The sequence below is a fragment of the Drosophila navojoa genome, chromosome 4, assembly GCF_054131105.1.
Source record: "Drosophila navojoa isolate 15081-1374.11 chromosome 4, UAZ_NAV_1.0, whole genome shotgun sequence".
Taxonomy (NCBI): Eukaryota; Metazoa; Arthropoda; class Insecta; order Diptera; family Drosophilidae; genus Drosophila; species Drosophila navojoa.
The window spans coordinates 7,601,378-7,619,082 of NC_142892.1; the positions used below are offsets into that span (position 1 = coordinate 7,601,378).

Sequence of the window (17,705 nt, forward strand, 5' to 3'; positions counted from 1 at the left end):
ACACACACACACACACACACACACACACAGCATACATATATAACTGTGCATAGTTAGGTCTATGCGCAATTGGACACACAGAGTGTGAGAGCAAGAGAGAGAGATAGAGAGGTGGAGAGCTTGCAAGCTTCAAAATAAGACGGGCGGCGAATGGTGGGCGGGGCAGATCAGATTGATCAAGCGATGCGTCGACTGCAGATTTAATTACCCAGCCAGCATATTTTCACCCGCCTGGCAACAGCTGAACACACGAAGCTTTGGCAACGGCTTCAACTGGAGCATGGGCGTCGACGCCAACGCTAACGCCAACGGCGACGTCACCAGCTACGGCAACGGCTACGGCATGGACGCCAACGTTCAATGAAATTTCATTCACAAAAATTCACTAAAAACGAAGCAACGAAGCAAAGGCAACGGACACAAGTCACGCATGCGCGGCACCAACTGCGACCACACTGACGCCCAACAGTATGCGCACACATGCGAACAGATGGGAAAGTTTCCAGAGTAGAATATCCACTTCTATTACAACTGAACTTTGTCAAAAGTCATTCAATTTCAAGTGAATAAAAAAAAAAAATATTTAAATATTTTTATACATGTATGTAATATTAATTTAATGTGATATTTATTGATAATTTCAAATGAGTTATATTTTAGTTAGTTCTACTATAAATCTCAGTTAGCCCACGGCTTCGATCAGACGCCAGCGCAAATGTTGGCGTATGGAATTGAATTCCGGCAGCGCCGCCAAATTGAACTCCTCACCGGAGTCCAAACGATGATCGTACAGCTCCTCGCCGTAGATATTGTGCCAATCTGTAGAAGGAAATATAAAAGAGACTACAGCTGGACTAGAGCTAAGCTAACGATATTAATTAAGTTATAGCTTATATCTAAGCAGACGTTAATAAGACGTAAGAGGAATTTTCATTATAATATTTAATGCTAAGCCAATATTAATATTGCGATATATATATGTTTTCTTTGTAGATCATATCGAGTTTCATAGATTCCTTCGGGAATAAATTCTGTATTCTAAAAACCTACCTCGACTGAAATTGTGGGCATGGAATCGCACCCAGAGCGTGTAGCGATAGTGACTCGTGCGTAGGGTATAGCCCATGATTTTGATATTGCGCAGCTTGGGCTTGTCGCTGTTGGGATGCTTGGTGGGCAACATGCCGGGACGGGGATATTGGCTGATGGCCACATAGTCCTCACCTACAAGATGAACCGATTTCCACCTCTTTTAAGGGAGCTGCAATGGCCGCAAACTCAAACTCACCCAAGTCCAGGCCTTGCAGCATGGGATATAAGCTCTTGCCTTGGGAGCAGCTTGGCTGCTCCAGCCCGCTGCCGTTGCAAGCTGGAAGTGGAGGCAGATGCGCCAAGTCCACCAGCGTGGGAAACACATCCACCAGCTCAGTGATGCTGTGACGCTTGCGAGGCTCTGCCAAAGGGAACTCCGGGCTGCGTATGATGAGGGGCACACGCAGGGCAACCTCAAAGTTGCTGTACTTGGCCCACTCGGCGTGCTCGCCCAGCGACCAGCCGTGATCGCCGAGCACTGCGATAACTGTGCGCTCCAGATCGAGGCCAGCCAAGAGCTTGCCAAAGAGATCGTCCACATAGGCTACCGAGGCGTAGTAGGCCTGGCGTATCTGCGCCGCTTGGTGCCTGGAAATGGGTCCGTAGGGAAATGAAATATTCCTATGCTTGAAATCATCTCGGGAGCGAACATCTGTGTAAGGATTCCAGGCCACATCCGGCATGTCTGGCGGTTTCAGTGTATCCTCCGTGTAGTTGTAGAAATGTGAGAGGGGAAATCTGCCGAGGAACTGCCGAGGAAAGCGAAAGTTGATGTGCGGCTTGTGGAAGCCCAGAGCCAGGAAATAGGGCTGGCGACTGTGCTTGCGTGTATCAATGAAGCGTAGGGCTTCCGTTACGGACTCAATGTCCGGCAGAGTTTTGTACGGCTGCGTTTGCAGCTCCACTGGGCAAATGAGGTAGTTCTTGCGCAGCACACCTCCGCCATGCTCGGGACAGACGGGCGAGTTCATGAACTGCTCGGTGCGAGGATGAAAAGCGGGCGCAGACCAGCTCAGGGGATAGTCATCGGTGTTGTTGGAGGACAGACCCGGATGGAAGACCTTGCCACAGCTGTAGGTGTAGTAGCCGTGCTGTTGGAAGTACTGCGGCAGCGTAGTAAAGTTGCCCGCAAAGCTGCGCCAGTAGCTATAAAAGTCGTACAGGTGCAGGGTGTCTGGACGTCGTCCAGTCAGGAGGGAATTGCGGCTGGGTGCGCACAGCGCTTGCTGCGGGCGGGCAGATGACATGAGAAGCTGTTCAAGTTAGTCCGGGCTGCTGGTTTACCTGGCTGTAGGCGTGGCTGAAAACGTTGCTGCCTTGGGCAAAGGCATCCAGATGCGGCGTTCGAGCCAGACTATCGCCATAGACACCCAGAGCTGGGCGCAGATCGTCAAAGATGACCATGACCACATTGTACCGGGCAGCGGATTGGCCAGAGGCTGTAGCTGCGCTAGTGCAGAGCGTAATCCATAGTAGCAACAGCTGCAGCACCGACGGACCTGAGATATGGGACATATCGACGCGAGAGACTTTTGCGACTGCAGTCTGAAAGATGAGCAAGCGGCGGATGTGAATGCCGGCGACTTTGTGCTGTACGAATCTGATTAACCAGACGGGCATATTAGCTGGACACATACACAATCTACATGTAGGCCAATTATATATATGTATGTATCAGGCACTTGGCAATTACAGCCAACTGTTTTCCCTCATTAACTATTTAACATCATACAAATAAAACGTACTTAATTTAGTAGAGTTTGACTAACAATTTATTTACATACAGAGCATGCGTAAGTCGTGCATTGGCTTGGCTTAAAATTTCGCTTGTTTACGTTTCACAAAGAGCAAAAAATATACGCAAACAATAAAAAAGAAAAAATAATAATAATAATGAAGGCAGCCCAAGAGTAAACGAGCGGCGTAATTCAAAACCGCCCCCATTATATTTCAATTAAATTTAACGGAAGCGGGCCACGTCCACACGACAACGACGACGATTGGAATGTTGTGGAATGGAATGGAATGGAAAGGCGAGTCTGCAGCCGCGTCATAAAAGCCTTAAAATATTTGTATTTACACAGACATACATACATACGTACATATAATATATATATATATATAGTTTAATGATTAACAAGCTAACGAGTTAGCATAATTTGTCGTTTCTTTGTGATTTTTAAAAAACTTAACAGTCCAATTTGTCTGGTTGAATATACATATAGCTAAAAATCTCTCTCTCTCTGCCTTTATCTCTAAATCGCGATCAGTGAGGAAGAGTGAGAGTGTTAACTGGGCATTTAAAACGTTGCTCCACAATTGCTGCAGCGCTTCTCGCGCATCGCCAGACAGCAGAGGATGCCAATGGGAAAGAAGAATATTGCACAGCATAGACCAAGCGGCGAGAATGTGTCTTCCAAGTAGCCAATGCGACACGAGGGACAAGCGCCAATGACTATGATCTCTGGGGGCAGCGCTGGCTGCACCACAATGCTGACTGGCGTCGTCTCGAATGCACCGTAGCTAGCCATGTTTGGTGGCGCTGTCGGTGCGCCATGATGCACACCAGCTATGAGCCGAGAATCTGTATACATACATAAATATTTATTATATTCAGTGTTTGTCTTTTGCTATAAGTCGATAAGCTACCTTGCATAGGGGGTGCACTGCCTCGCATGACTTCCTCGTAGCTGGGCGGTTCTGATTCTTTTGCTGTGCTCGCAGACATTGTGACGAAAAAAAGCTATTACCGATGATTCACACTAATTTCAATACTTTAATTAGTTATTGTTATTGTGTTTTTATTGTGTCAGCTTGTACTCTTTGTTTGTATTGCAATCATTTGGTCTATCGATGAATCAGCTGTTGCTGTGTTATCGATTCAGCTAACGCGCCTACGCCGACGTGTAACGGCTCTAGAGCAGAGCAATAAGATTTTAAATTTGGTTTTCAATTAGTTATGCTTTACTTTTTTGACATGAATATTAATGTGAATGAAGCCTTTTGCACATATATTGTAATAACCAATTGTAATTTAATATAATTTTATTTATTATTTTTATTTAAACACATAGTACAATATATAAAATTCTGCTAGCTTTGATATTTTTAATTCATAGAATTTCTTTTATATTCCTCTCTAATTAGCATATCTAACGCCCTGTTTAAAATTCATTGCAAAAATGCTGCAATCTATTCGATAAATATATGCCGGTGGATAGACAATTTCGATAGGCAGCACAAAGCGACCGTGAATTATTCTTGTATACCTATAGCTGTACTCCTCTGCCGCCATTGGTCTCTTGTCTCTGTTGACGCAAATTCGGTATAAAACATTCGCCCATTGTAGTTTGTTAATTAATGTAGTGAAAATATATAAATAGTGCAATAAAGTTGGCGCAAATCTTGCGCAGTTAGTTGCACGCAACGTGCAGAAAGTGAGTGTTGAGCGCTGCGTGTTCTGGCAACTTTTGTTTTGCAGTTTCGGTTTTGCTAAATCGATTGGCATTTTTTTCTCTATGTCTATTTCCGCTGCTTCGATTGCTGTCTCATTCATGCGCGCTTGAATGAACGAATGCTTAGAAGAGGAATAGAGAAGCCGCCAGCGCCGCCGCCAAGCAGTCCATAGTACTACAAAAAGGCAACAAAAACAACATCAACAGTTTAGTGGGAAGGTAAACAAACAGAGTACCGTTCATTGCGTCAGCTAGGGTAAGCGCAGTAGCCGCTAATGCGCGACATGGCCGATCTAGATGCAGTTCATCTCGGCCTGGATGAGAATGAGGCGGACATTGCCGAGGAATTGCAGGATTTCGATTCGTTCGACACGCGAAGCGAGGCATCCAAGTCGCGAGCTGGTTCCATGGCCTCTGACTCGGAACCAAGCATTAGCTCTGTAAGCACGGCACCGTCCTCCGCAGATGGCAGCAGGAGTGGCAAACGTACGTCCAAAGCCAAATCGAACAATAAAGCAAGCAAAGACACTGCAGTTAAGTCCACATCAGCAACATCGGCTGCCTCCGTAAGCAAGTCCAGCAAATCGTCGAAGAAAACGAAGCGATCCGCTTCGCCTGGCGACCTTAATGGTAAGAAGAAAAAGTCAAGCAGTAGCGGCAGCGAGTCCAAGTCGAAGAAAACAATGGATACAGATGACAAGGGCAACTCCAAGTCTCAGGACAGCGAGGAACGTGAGTCGAGTTCGAAGAAGACGCGAAGCAAGAAAAATGTAAGTGGTAGCAGCTCCACAGCAGCTCATCTGAGTGGACTAAGCGGCGGCAACAAGAGCGATCTAAGCGACGCAGAGGATGAGAAGCCGTCGCTGCCTGCCCTCGAATCGGACAGTGAGTCCTCGGACTCGGATTCGGGCATACAGCACAAACGAAATGGTGGCGCCCGCAGCAAGGCGGCGATGGCAAACAGCTCAAAGGGCTCCACCCCAGAGAAGGATGGTGGCGGCAGCGGCACCACACAGAAGTCCTATGACTACATGACCAAGCTGAACTATCTATTCCGCGACACCCGCTTCTTTCTGATCAAGTCGAACAACAGCGACAACGTGCAGTTGTCTAAGAGCAAGAGCGTATGGGCGACGCTACCGCAGAACGATGCCAACCTGAGCCAGGCCTTCAAGGAGGCGCGCAACGTGTTGCTTATATTCTCCGTTAACGAGAGTGGTAAGCTTTCTAATTGGAATAACTTCCGATAGATAATAGATAATTCCCCCTATTGCCATCTTTTCTTGTGATAGGTAAATTCGCTGGCTTTGCACGCATGGCCGCGCCCTCACGGCGAGATATTCCACAGGTGGCTTGGGTGCTGCCTCCCAGCATTTCACCCAAAGCTCTTGGCGGCGTCATTGAGCTGGATTGGATATGTCGCAAAGAGCTGTCGTTCAATGCCACCTTGCATTTGCACAACACGTGGAACGAAGGAAAGCCTGTGAAGATTGGACGGGATGGCCAAGAGATTGAGCCCAAGATCGGCGCTGAGCTGTGTCGCCTCTTTCCAGAAGACGAGCAAATCGAGCTGACGCCCATCTTGCGCAAGTCCAAGGAGACGGCGCGTGTGATGCGTGAGAAAGGCATCCATGTCATATACAAGGCGCCGCGCAGTCTCTCCACGCGTGGCCACAGCGGTGGGCGTGGTAATAGCCAGTTGGGACCGATGCGACATAAGCGCAGCTATGGCGGACATGGGCAACCACATCATCATCAGCGACCGTATAGGCATCATCATCACCATCATGGCATGGGCATGGGCATGCCGGGCAGCGGTGGCGGCGGCGGCGCCTTTAAGCGCGGTGGTTCACCTTACCGTCAAATGGGAGGTAGTGCAGCCGGAGCCGGCGACATGGGCATGCCCTCGTGGGAGCGCTACATGTCCTCGGCCGCAGCTGCCGAGGCCTATGTGGCGGACTACATACGTAACATGCACGGACAGCTACCCCCGTTGCCGTTTGTGCCGCCCTTTGGCCAGCTGCCCATGCCTGCTGCAGGAGCTGGCAATGCATTGCCCCCGGGAGCGCCAGCATCAATGTACGAGCAACTGCCACCACCGGTGCGGTATTACGACGGACCTGGAGCGCCTCCGTTGCCAGATTACCCGCCGCCACAGCCGATGCGACCACCGCCGCCGGGTTTTGATAAAGCGCCCAGCTACGAGGACTTTGCCGCCTGGAAGAATGCGGGTCTGCCCACAGTGTCCGCACCACCGGGCTTTCCAGTCTACGCCGCCAATGGCGGTGGCAGCAGCAATGCCGGTGGTGGCGTGGGCGGGGCCAATGTGCCCAATATCAGTGCAGGCAATCGGGACAATAACAACAGCTCCGTGGGCGGTCGACGACGCGATTATGGCGGTAACCGAAGTGGCTCCTCGCGACAATTCCGTGGCGAACGTGGCGGCGGTGGCGGTGGAGGGCAACGCAGCTATCGGGACGGCAGACGTTAAATGTGTCGTTGAGTATTGTTTACGGGTATAAAAAGAAAAATATGGAAAAGTGCGCGAAAGAAAATGCTCTCCTCCCTAGAAAAGTGTCGCGTGTGAATGTACGAAGAAGAAGATGGTCTAGATGATAATGTCTTCAAATGCAATGAAAAATTATAATGATAATGATAACGATTATAATGATAATGATAAGTTAAGTGAGCAAATGAGCGGGAAACATAGTTGGACCCACACACACAGAGCCCCAGCGCCGAAATAATCGTTTAAAAAACCCACAAATCAAATCGTACGAACAGCTCCACAGCTCGTCTCTTACAATACACAACACTCCAACCAACTCTCTCTCTTACTTTCTGTTTCTCACATACTCTCTCTCTCTCTCTCCCTCCTTTTTTGCTTAGCTATTTGTCATGCGAAAGTTCTATGATTTAAACAAACTTACAAAATAAGCAAATTATCACAACAACAAAAATCTAATTAATATTTTAAAACGAAAAGAAAAAAAAATACAGAAAAGAGAGAAAAAATATATGAAGCACAAATGTGAACTTTATTTAAAAGACGCTACAACAACAAACAACCCAAACCAAACCAACCAAACAGCACCACAAGAACGTACCGTTAACAATGTTAATGGAAAAAATCAAAGCAGTGATGTGTGCATAATGTGTGTGTGCGTGTGCGAGTGTGTGTGTTTGCGTCTGTGCGCTTTTAATTCCTGTGCTTACCCCCACACACGAGAGTTGGACTCTTAAAGCAATCAAAGTGCTGAATATCGAACGTTCTATGTGGAGTCAATGAAACGCCCCCACACTCCGCAGCACCCCCTATAAAAAGCAAGCAGCACTCATGCTATATATACATATACATGTATGCATATGCATGTACATATGTATATATAAATCGTTATTAATTAACGACTCAAATCTAAAATCGAATCTAACAACCGGACCGCAAGCTAACCCTCAAGACAAGAGAGCATAAAAAATATGCAAAAAGACCAGAAACGTTTCTCCTGGAAACCGAAAATGTTTCCAAAGATCTCATTTGAATTGAAAGACTCAAAACTTCATTTGGTCCGTCATATTTGATGAGCCTTGGCTCTATTCGACGATACTTATTCTGGTATTATTGACTTTTCAACTTCATAATTTTATAACTGCAATTTTTCTGTGATTGCCCAGACTTCAGCTTCGTAGCGAAGCAAAGGGCCAAAAAGACTGAACGACACCAGCAAACGACAAATGGACTGGATTAGGAAATGTTTTCCTTTTAATTGTTTCTTTACAGGATACTGGAAGGAACTCAATCTGGAAACTGGTGGAAGTAGAGATCAAAGACTGAGTTGATTCCCTCATGGCTGTGATTATGTATACCAATGGATATGTTGGCACAAAGTCCAACGATATGGAAAATAAAAGAGAAAATAATTTAGATATCTCAACTTTAATTTTATGCGTGTTATTAAATGTAGTTTAAGCGAAAAACTGCCAGTTATGGTTCCTGGGCTGCGAAATTTCCTCTGGGATATTTATAGCAGCTGCATTATCATCATGTATGCAAAATAAAATACCCCTGTGGCTGCTCGATTCCCTATCAAACGAAGCCGGTATCCAGTGTGACCGAACTTCACGAAGCTGCCAAGTTAATCAACAGTTGTGTTATTTTTAATGCAACAGCTGATTTCTTATCGATAATTATTCTACAACAAAAACATAAGATAAATTAAAGCTCGTTTAGCAAAACAAAGACTGCAAATGACAATGACCTTTGATGTTGAATAGCAATTTTAAATGTATTGTTACAACAAAAGTAATTATACTTACACACAGATGTTCTAAAAGCACTTAACGCATCCATTCGCTTTACGCAGCTATGTATGTATATATGTTTTAGCATATACCCATTTGAAAATATTTTCAGTTTTGTTAATTTCAATGAATTTGTTAATGTATAAACACATTTATTTATATCACATACCATACCACCTTAGACGGTTCACATAATTTCAATCTTATGAGCATTTGAAACGATGAGGGTGAGCGCGCTTTTTCATTCTGTTTTGTGCGCTTCATTCGTTCTTCCGCCTACTCCCCGTGCTCTTATTTGCTTCTGCTGTCAACATAACCAAACTTCTGACGCCGAACAATACATGACGTATGCATGCGTGTGCGTTTGTATGTGTGTGCATCGCATGTAGTGTGCCATGTATATCTTAATCAGCTACATGGCAAGCGGCCAGAGGGTGCACGAATTGAAAACTACGCTTATAACCAACTAAAGCAAAGAGTTCGCGTTTTAAATAGCTGAGAAAAAGAGAGGCGGAAGGTTCCAGTTCAGCGTAATGCTACCATTTGCTATTTATTAAGATTTTTTGGAGAAAGTCTATGGGAGTCTTACCATGTAGATATGTGCGAGCCGATGTCAGCGTATACATGGCAGATATTCTAGCTTACATGGCGAACGCAAACTGGTTCTTGGGTGAGGGCGGCACAGGGGCATTAGAAAACGAAAATTCCCCCACCCACACAACAACCACGAAGAAAAGACCCGCCATGTATTCAATATAGAAACGAATGGAGTTTTTCAAATAACTTCACTATTCAATATATTTGACGACTTTTGTTTTTTTCTTTTTATAATTAGTATTAATTTAAGAAATGTTGGGGGCATATTTTAAATGTACTGTTTGTATAATTTTTATCTTGTTATTTACAGTGGGTGTAACATTTGCAGCAGCTGTAGCGGTGGCATCTCTGCGACTGGCTCAGAGCCGGCGCCCGTATGCTACTGTTCGATCTTGCGAATTTTAAGGCTGCCGGTACCGACACTGGCGACACCTTTAGCTAGGAGAGCGCTGCCGGCGCTAGGTGTATTACTATTGTTGCTGAGCGAGGAGGCAGTGCTAATCAGTTGCGGGACCAGCTGGCTATTGGTGCTGTTGGCTTCTCCCCCGTTTGCGCCGTTGCTATTGCTTGGAGAGGCAGAGGCCCCGTTTTGCAGGCGACGCTTGAGCACAAATCGGCGCGTCGTAGTTCCCGCCATCACAGTTGCGCTTGTAGTGGTCGTGGCTGTTGAGACGGCCTGTGTGGACGACTTGGACGCCTGGGCCTGTTGCAGTTCCTCAGCCGTGGGATCTACCTCCATATCAGTGGCCGTATTATCATCATGCTATCACAAGATAAAGGGAGAGAGTAAAATGAATATGTGAAGATAATTGTATAGTAAGGTAACTGCTTACCACATCACTAGTTTGCTCCTCCTCGTCGTGGCCCTCCTCTTCCTCAAATTCAGCGCTCTCCGTCTCTTCGGGATACTCTACCAACTGGCCATTGAGTGTGGGGAACTCAATTACTGGCAAAATAAGTCGCGTCTGGTGTGCGTTGTTCTCATCCATCAGCTGCTGTATCAGCTGGGCAATGTCTTCACGCTTCTTAGTCACAGTTAGGTAATCGAACCAATTGGTCAGTTGTTTAATAGGTAATCTATAATCCTTAATCGGATCCTTGAAGAATTGCTCCACATACTGCAGCAGATAAAGTCCGCAGTCTGTAAAATTGTTCTGTTGCGGCACTTTGACGCAATGTCCGGGCATGTTATCCTTATTGAAGACGTGCGCCTGCGCATCCGGCTTCTTCACCTTGTATTCGCATGTCAAATAATCACGCAGCGTAGCCACTACTCGACTTCGAGACGCGCCCGCCAAAGAGTCAAATATTAATATCAAAGGCTGCTTTACAGCTGGCACATCCTCGTTTGTGGCTCGTGCGGGGCCAGAACTTGTCGTGGGCGCAGGTGTAGCTGCTGCCGCAGCTGTTGCTTCCTTGCTGATGGGTGGATTTGAATTTTCACTAACCTCTGATGCCATATCGCTATCATCGCCTTCGGCCTCATCGCGTTCGCTTTCGTCGTCGGCTATCCTACATATTTCGCTGGGCATAGTCGGCAGTGTCACGGTTTCTCGCTTGGACAACGGCGTTATTGTTGTGTTGCCGATCTGGAGAGCAATCTTCTTGCCTCGTGCACGCTTCAAATGCTGCGGCTCCACGGGCTGGTTCGTATCGAAGGTGACGGGACCTTTTAGGCAGGGGAAGCAAATGATGGCGAGAAACCAATGTGATTGCTCGTTAATGGGCACTATGATGAAGTCCTTATCAAATATATCCACGACTTTAGTCCATTTCTGGACACGAGCATGACGCTTTTGTGCCGCTGTCTGCTTAACGTCCGTTGGTCGAGTTAGTGTTGTGAGACGCTTATAAAAGAATGTACTGAATATATGAGTACGTTCACGTTGAGCCTCCGGTATCAATGTGTTGCGCAGCCAGAGCAGATAAAAATCAATAATAATGTCATTCAAATACGACTCCTTGGTCAAGCATACGTAATCCTCCATGCGTATGCACAGTCCACCAGTGCCCTTAGGTGGGTACATCAGCAGACTAATCTGCTCATCTGGACGAAGCTGACGCGGGGCCTGTGGCATGGGCTTGTCTAGTGCCTTGCGATCCGAATCCGCGATACGTTCTAATATTTCTGCTGCATCCCGCGCTGAAATTTCATCCAGAAAACTAAACATAGACTTGAGAGTCTCTCGTGCCGAAAAGCTTATCGTATCGAAGAGCAATATCAAGCGGCGCTCATGAAAGCTACCATTCCACTTGATACCAAACTCTGCAAGTGAATGCAAAAATGGAAATCACCAATATATATAACCACAATCTAACTGTATCATTCACTTACGTTCGTTGGGTGTATCTTCAGGTAGCTGCAGCTGAGATTTCACATACTGAGCGCAGGTCTTCAGCATATAGAGCGTGACCAGAGGCTGGGCCTGATCGTAGTTGGCGAAGTGTGCAATAACTTTTATAACCTCGTGTTTGTAGATGTTCAAAACAAATTTCTCATCCTTATCCGGCAGCACACCAGCAATGCGAACGCCCTTAGAGGTGAATATTATCTACACAAAATACATGGAAGGTTTATTAATTAGAGAAACCGGACAGTAGGAATATCTACTTACCGGCTCTGTTACCATAAAACGATATGGCATCAAACGCAGGCATTTGCAGGTCAATTCTGTGGTGAACTTCTCGCCATCGGGAAGATCGGCTAGATCAGTAACATCGCCTCGCACAAAGTCTGCAATGGAATGTTTTCGTGATTAGCATAAATCATAATTGAACTTCAACTGTTTTTTTTATACATGTGGCTGCATTCTGCAAGCCACAGTAGCGGCAGTCACATTTTTTCACACTGCTAGTTTACTGCTGGCTATTTGTCGCTTACCATCATCACCCATTGTTACACTAGTTGGTTTAAAATTACTTAAAACTCATAGCAGGTAACAAAAATAGAGAATCTAGTTTAAAGTGCACAGGAATTCGCAATTTATAATGCAATGCACAACTAGTTAACTTGCCCAATACGCACTCGCTTCGTACTCTGCTTCTTCTTCCGCACTCTGGCCTGAAAAATGGCGTGGTGTTGAAGCGCCATCTAGCGTACTATAACGTAATTTGAACAGTGTTGCCAGCTCTTAATTATGTACGGCACAGCATGTATAGAGCAATTTTGTGTGAGCCAGGGCTGCACAACTAATCTATCACTATTATGACTACATAGTCTTAATTGATCACTTAACTTCCTATTAAATTGTCATTTTATGTTGAATCAATCATATACACAGAGTTCTTGCTTTGAACTTACCTTTGTAAAGAGCTTCCTCGTCTACGTCGGCTAGTACTGGATCACAGGCGAAAGTGGTAGGCAGTTGATTAACGTTTCCATTAGAATTACGTTTTGCATTGTTGGCGGGAAACTGCAGGATATCAGGTTATTAATAAACGAATCATAATGAAAATTATTGTCTCTATAAAAGGTGGTTAATATACATAACTATAGTGTCTACTTACACTGCCAGCGTTGCCATTGGAATCGTCCTGTTCAGCTTCATCCTCACTGCTGAGCAAGACAACTGGATCGGCCTCGGCAACCCTTCGACCGCTGCGAGTCCGTCCGCCTCTAATGGCCATGCCTCTGCCTCGCACGGTGGCTGATCCCGGAGTAAAGGAGCCAACGCCGACCACCTGCTTGTTGAGACGTGCCAGCTCACGCTTTTTATCCGCAGCCGCTGCCGAGTCGCCTGTCAATGATCCTGATGCACCTATCGCTGTTGTAGTTGCATTCGAAGACTTAGTTACATAGGCTTTTCGCTTGGGTGGCTCCTGGAAAACGCGTCTGCATCTCTCGCACTTGGCATGATCCATGCCCGTGAATCCGCACAGCTGACAGACAGCATAGTAACCGTCGATCAACTTGGGCCCATCTGATTGTGTATTCGCAGCCGAAGACGCGGATCCCGTGCTGGAAGCTGCTGTATCCCGCTTGGCCTGATCCGTACTTCCAGAATTGTTTGCTGTCGATTGAGGATTATAGGCAGATGTGGTGGTTGTTGTTGCTGTTGTTCCTGTTGCGGCTGCCGCCGCTGCTGCTGCTGCTGCGGCGGCGTTCTCCTGCTGCCGATTCATCTGAAGACTCTCCTCAGCGCGAGAAATCAGTTCGCTGGCAGATTCGTTGACGGAAAAGCCTACCGTAACCACAAAGTCCACGTTGGCGCCGTGATGCTCCACACACTGAATAGTGGTGGTATTGTCGAAGGGCACACAAACCTGCTCCAGCAGATCCTGCACGGTGCACGACTCCCGCGGCAGCGTGAACGTTATTAATCGCTGCTCTCCGGAGGCTAGGATCACCAACATCTTGGCACTGTTGCGATCGCGATCCGCAATGGGCTGGCCCGCTCGATTATTCAGTACGTGTTGCGAATGAATCTCGTAGTTGTTGTGCGACGTCTGCTGCACAGAGGAAGCGTGTGGAGGCGTTGGCGCTGTGGCAAGCACTCGTTGTTGGGGCATGATTCGCGCCACGGTCGAATTGGGCTGCTGCTGCTGCTGCTGTGCGGCTTGAGGCTGCGGCACCAACTTGGGCACCGATCGGACCAGAGTTCCAGGCGCAGGTGCCGGTCGCATGACTGTCGGCCCGGTGGTAGTCGGAGCTTGCGGAGCCGGCGAACTGGCCATGGTCTGGCGCTTCTTATATTCCGAAAGGCTCATGGTAGCGCCACTGGCTGTCCTCACACCAGGCTGCTGCGTTTGTTGTTGCTGTTGCTGCTGCTGAAGTTGATGTGGTTGTTGCTGCTGCTGCTGCTGTTGTTGTTGTTGTTGCTGCTGTTGTTCTTCTTCACTACTGCTATTGGTGGCCGAGCTCTGCTGATAGTAGGTCGTCAATGTAGTATTCCCCGCTGGCGGCAGCTGCATTTGCATGGTTCCTGGCGCTGCCTTCTGTTGCTGCTGCGGATCCTTCTTGACCATCACAGCTTGTATGCTCTCCTCCAGATCCAGGCCCATTGTGTTCGTATTGGGTGCAGGCGCCGCAGTCGTTTGCGCTGGAGCTGGTCGATATCGAATGGGTTGTTGGCGCATCAGCACCATCTGCTGGTGCTGCTGCTGCTGTTGCTGGGGATTGGGGCCCGCCTCACTCACTACATGCCTGTAGATGTGGCGCGGCTGCATCTGCTGGCCCGGCGCCGTTACCGTAGGCTGACCCAAGTTCGTTATAGTTATTTGCTTGGCCATCTGTGGCTGAGTCACTAGCTGCATGGTCTGTCCGTCGCCGGAAGCCGTTGTCTGCACCACAAGCTGCGTTCGATTGGGCCTCACACCCTGCGGGCGTACACTGCGCACAATGCCACCGGTAACTGTCTGAAGGCCGCCACGCGGCCGCATCTGCCGGACAATGGTGGGTGCTAGGGCGGGGCGTGCTGCTATCACAGTGCCAGTCGGTTGTCTGGCTATGATGGCACCCCCACGGGTCGCTTTGCCGCGGAAGGAGGAACGCACAAGTTGTGTGCCTGTGGTCACCAGCTGGGGTTGCTGCACCTGTACTTGCCCCTGTGGTTGCTGCTGCTGTTGTTGTTGTTGCTGCTGCTGTTGTTGCTGTTGCTGTTGCTGCTGTTGAGGTTGTTGTTGCTGCTGTAACGTGGGTTTCGGCAGTTGCACTTGCTGGTAGACAACGTTGCCCGTCTGCTGTGGCACCACTCGTGTCTGCACCAGATGTGTGGTTTGTGCCTGTAGATGGAGTTGTTGCTGCTGCTGCTGTTGTTGCTGCACGTGTTGCTGCAGTACGTGCTGCTGCTGCTGTTGCTGCTGCGGCGATGTGGTGTACACCACGCGATTGTTATAAGCATGAATATTGATTCCCTGTTGCGGTATACCAGTCGCCTGGCGCATAATCAGCTCCTGGTGCTGGGGAGCCTGTATTAGCACCTGTTGTCCAGTGGGCTGTTGCACAATCACATGAGTGTTGCTGAGCATCTGCAAGCAATTTGTTGCCATTAGTATGATAAATCAATAATCTGACAAGAATACAACTCACACAAAGACATAATAATAGACTATAATGCGGTTGCCGCTATGTTTAGTGTGTGTCAGTGAATGATTTATATATTATACGAAAATTGTATATATAAGATAATATTAGGCTTAGCCAACTATCTGACATCTAGATACGTCCAATTCATTCTGTAGCTAGCAGAATCAAGATTGTTATAAAGACCAAATAGGATCGCGACTCAATCGCCAAGTTTGGGGTATGTACGAAAATAGTTGTGCGGCTGAGCAATAAATGTTGGCAGCTGTCTAAGGCGAAAGCGCCGTGATAATTAATGTATCTATATATATATAAATCTATACTAAATTCGTAATTAAAGCATTAAACAGCTGAGTTTACTGTACTATTTGATAGTTTCAACCTGTTGTTGGTTAATGCTTACGCTTAATTGTCGTTGCTGTTGCTGCGTCGTTGTCATGCGGTAGACGATCTGTGGATGCTGTTGTGGCTGTTGCTGCTGCGCTGGCGATGTCTGTAGCTGAAGGGTTTGCTGCTGGTGTTGTGGACTTTGTAATAACTGTTGCTGCTGCTGGGGTGCCGCCTGTACCAGGGGTGTCGTTTGCTGTTGGTAGGCGGTGTGCTGTTGCTGTTGATATTGCTGCTGATGTTGCTGTTGCAGCACTTGCTGCTGCTTTTTTTGTTGCTGCTGCTGTTGCAGTTGCTGCATTGAGGCGTGCTGCACAATCGTGTTGGGCTGCAGCACTTGATCGGATGTGTAATAGATTTGCTGGGTGTGTTGAATGGCGGGTTGTTGAACATATTGCTGCTGTTGCTCCAGACGCAACTGTTGCTGCTGCTGCACTTCCTGTTGTTGCTGCTGATAGTGCACCTGCTGATGTTGGTGATGCATCACCACTTGTTGCTGTTGTTGTTGTTGCTGTTGCACGTCCTGCTGCTGTTGCTGTTGCAGCTCGGCGCCTATAATATAGTGGCTCGCCGTCGCAGTCTGCTGCGGCTGTTGATACTGCGCGGGGGCAGCGGTCTGGTAGACCACTTGCTGCTGATCACTAAAGACGAGCTGCTGATCGTCCTGTAGCACAAGAGACTGTTGCGGCAGAGGTATTAGTTCGCAGTTCCACATTGCGGGGCGTTTTCTTTGTACTTACGCTCACTTCGTCGTGCGGTACTTGCACCACTTGCAGGTCGGAGTAGACGGGTTTCATTTCCATGTCCTCACTATTGCTATGTACTATGTACTGTTCCATGGCGAGCACTGCAAGGAAGACACGTTGTTCTTATAGTTTTGCGCCATGCATTGTTTGGTACGCAGTAGGTGCGTGTGTGTCTGTGACGTCACATGCCTCGTAAGGCAGCAGCGCAATTTTCCTTTTGCATTCATATTTTCTTTACCTTTTTGGGCTTTGGCCAGTAGTTGCTGCTTCTACGCCTTACAACTCACGATTGTATACACAGACACATTTGCACATTATATTCAAATCATTTTGTTTTATCTGTGAATTTCAGTCAATATATGCCTCAGATGCTTGGACATGAAAATTCGCTTTCTTTAACAAACACCAAAGCGATGAGGAAGAATCAAATATGGCGTTTACTCGCTGCTGGCAATGCCAACAAGCGAGGTGAGGCCACGCCATCTGGCGGTCTTCTGGCCAGCAGCTGTTTACAAACATTTTCAGCACTGCGTTTTGCTTCGCACTTTTATCGACGTTTGCTTCTGGCGCGTTTACGTCTAATGTATAGAGGTACCACTATTTGGCATGTAGGGCAGTGAGTCAATTTTGTGGGACCACTAAATGCCCGCAAGCCACTTATCACTGGAGTTTTCTTAATTTTCACAATTTTCTTGACAAATCGTGTGTCCGACACGTTTGCCTTTATAAAACACAATGACCGCATAATTGACTTGTCTTAATGCACGCTTTATTTTGATAATTTAAATTCGAATTAATGGCAATTTGAACGACGTCTTGTGCAGCGCGAAAGGAGCGCGCAGCTCTTGCGAATTATTTTGAAGAGGAAGATGAAGCAACAACAGTCAGTGAAGCAATGGGTAAAAAACGTAGCAATGTATTTTGAGTAAGTTGGCAGAGCCGATACTTGAGACTGTTAGTTCTGTTATTAAAGGGTAAACGAAATGTATTTGATCAATTCCAATCGATCTGTTTCGAAAGTAAATTATATAAATAAATAAACATTGTTTTAACATATCAAACTTGAAGACCATTTTTATTCTGACCTACAATAGTCAAATTATATAC

General features: G+C 47.0%; 4 protein-coding genes across 5 annotated transcripts; 1 reads left to right on the forward strand and 3 right to left on the reverse strand.

Moving 5' to 3' along the window:
• Positions 1-616: 616 nt before the first annotated feature.
• On the reverse strand, positions 617-2,726 carry Ids (iduronate 2-sulfatase). The gene is made up of 4 exons (XM_018099548.3): positions 2,377-2,726; positions 1,289-2,318; positions 1,051-1,224; positions 617-819 (listed from the first exon to the last, which is right to left on the reverse strand). Exons 1-4 carry the CDS (start codon positions 2,710-2,712, stop codon positions 683-685), a joined length of 1,677 nt encoding a protein of 558 aa, XP_017955037.3. The 5' UTR covers positions 2,713-2,726; the 3' UTR covers positions 617-682.
• A 115-nt stretch (positions 2,727-2,841) lies between these two features.
• LOC108650454 (uncharacterized) lies at positions 2,842-3,973 on the reverse strand. Its single transcript, XM_018099599.3, has 2 exons — positions 3,742-3,973; positions 2,842-3,676 (listed from the first exon to the last, which is right to left on the reverse strand). The coding sequence occupies exons 1-2, from the start codon at positions 3,818-3,820 to the stop codon at positions 3,393-3,395; spliced, it is 363 nt and encodes a 120-aa protein (XP_017955088.1). The 5' UTR covers positions 3,821-3,973; the 3' UTR covers positions 2,842-3,392.
• A 391-nt stretch (positions 3,974-4,364) lies between these two features.
• Positions 4,365-7,564, forward strand: Ythdc1 (YTH domain containing 1). The gene is made up of 3 exons (XM_018099540.3): positions 4,365-4,529; positions 4,675-5,765; positions 5,840-7,564. The coding sequence occupies exons 2-3, from the start codon at positions 4,823-4,825 to the stop codon at positions 7,036-7,038; spliced, it is 2,142 nt and encodes a 713-aa protein (XP_017955029.1). The 5' UTR covers positions 4,365-4,529; positions 4,675-4,822; the 3' UTR covers positions 7,039-7,564.
• Positions 7,565-9,617: 2,053 nt separating this feature from the next.
• On the reverse strand, positions 9,618-17,472 carry velo (sentrin-specific protease 6 veloren). Of its 2 annotated transcripts, XM_018099506.3 has the most exons (9): positions 16,837-17,472; positions 16,593-16,699; positions 15,869-16,531; positions 12,951-15,410; positions 12,745-12,856; positions 12,059-12,177; positions 11,779-11,995; positions 10,277-11,709; positions 9,618-10,206 (listed from the first exon to the last, which is right to left on the reverse strand). In XM_018099506.3, the coding sequence occupies exons 2-9, from the start codon at positions 16,689-16,691 to the stop codon at positions 9,823-9,825; spliced, it is 5,487 nt and encodes a 1,828-aa protein (XP_017954995.2). In that variant the 5' UTR covers positions 16,692-16,699; positions 16,837-17,472; the 3' UTR covers positions 9,618-9,822. The 2 variants fall into 2 exon arrangements, with proteins under 2 accessions (XP_017954995.2, XP_089116349.1); XM_089260223.1 differs by lacking the exons at positions 15,869-16,531; positions 16,593-16,699; positions 16,837-17,472 and adding an exon at positions 15,472-15,536.
• Between the last annotated feature and the right edge of the window lie 233 nt (positions 17,473-17,705).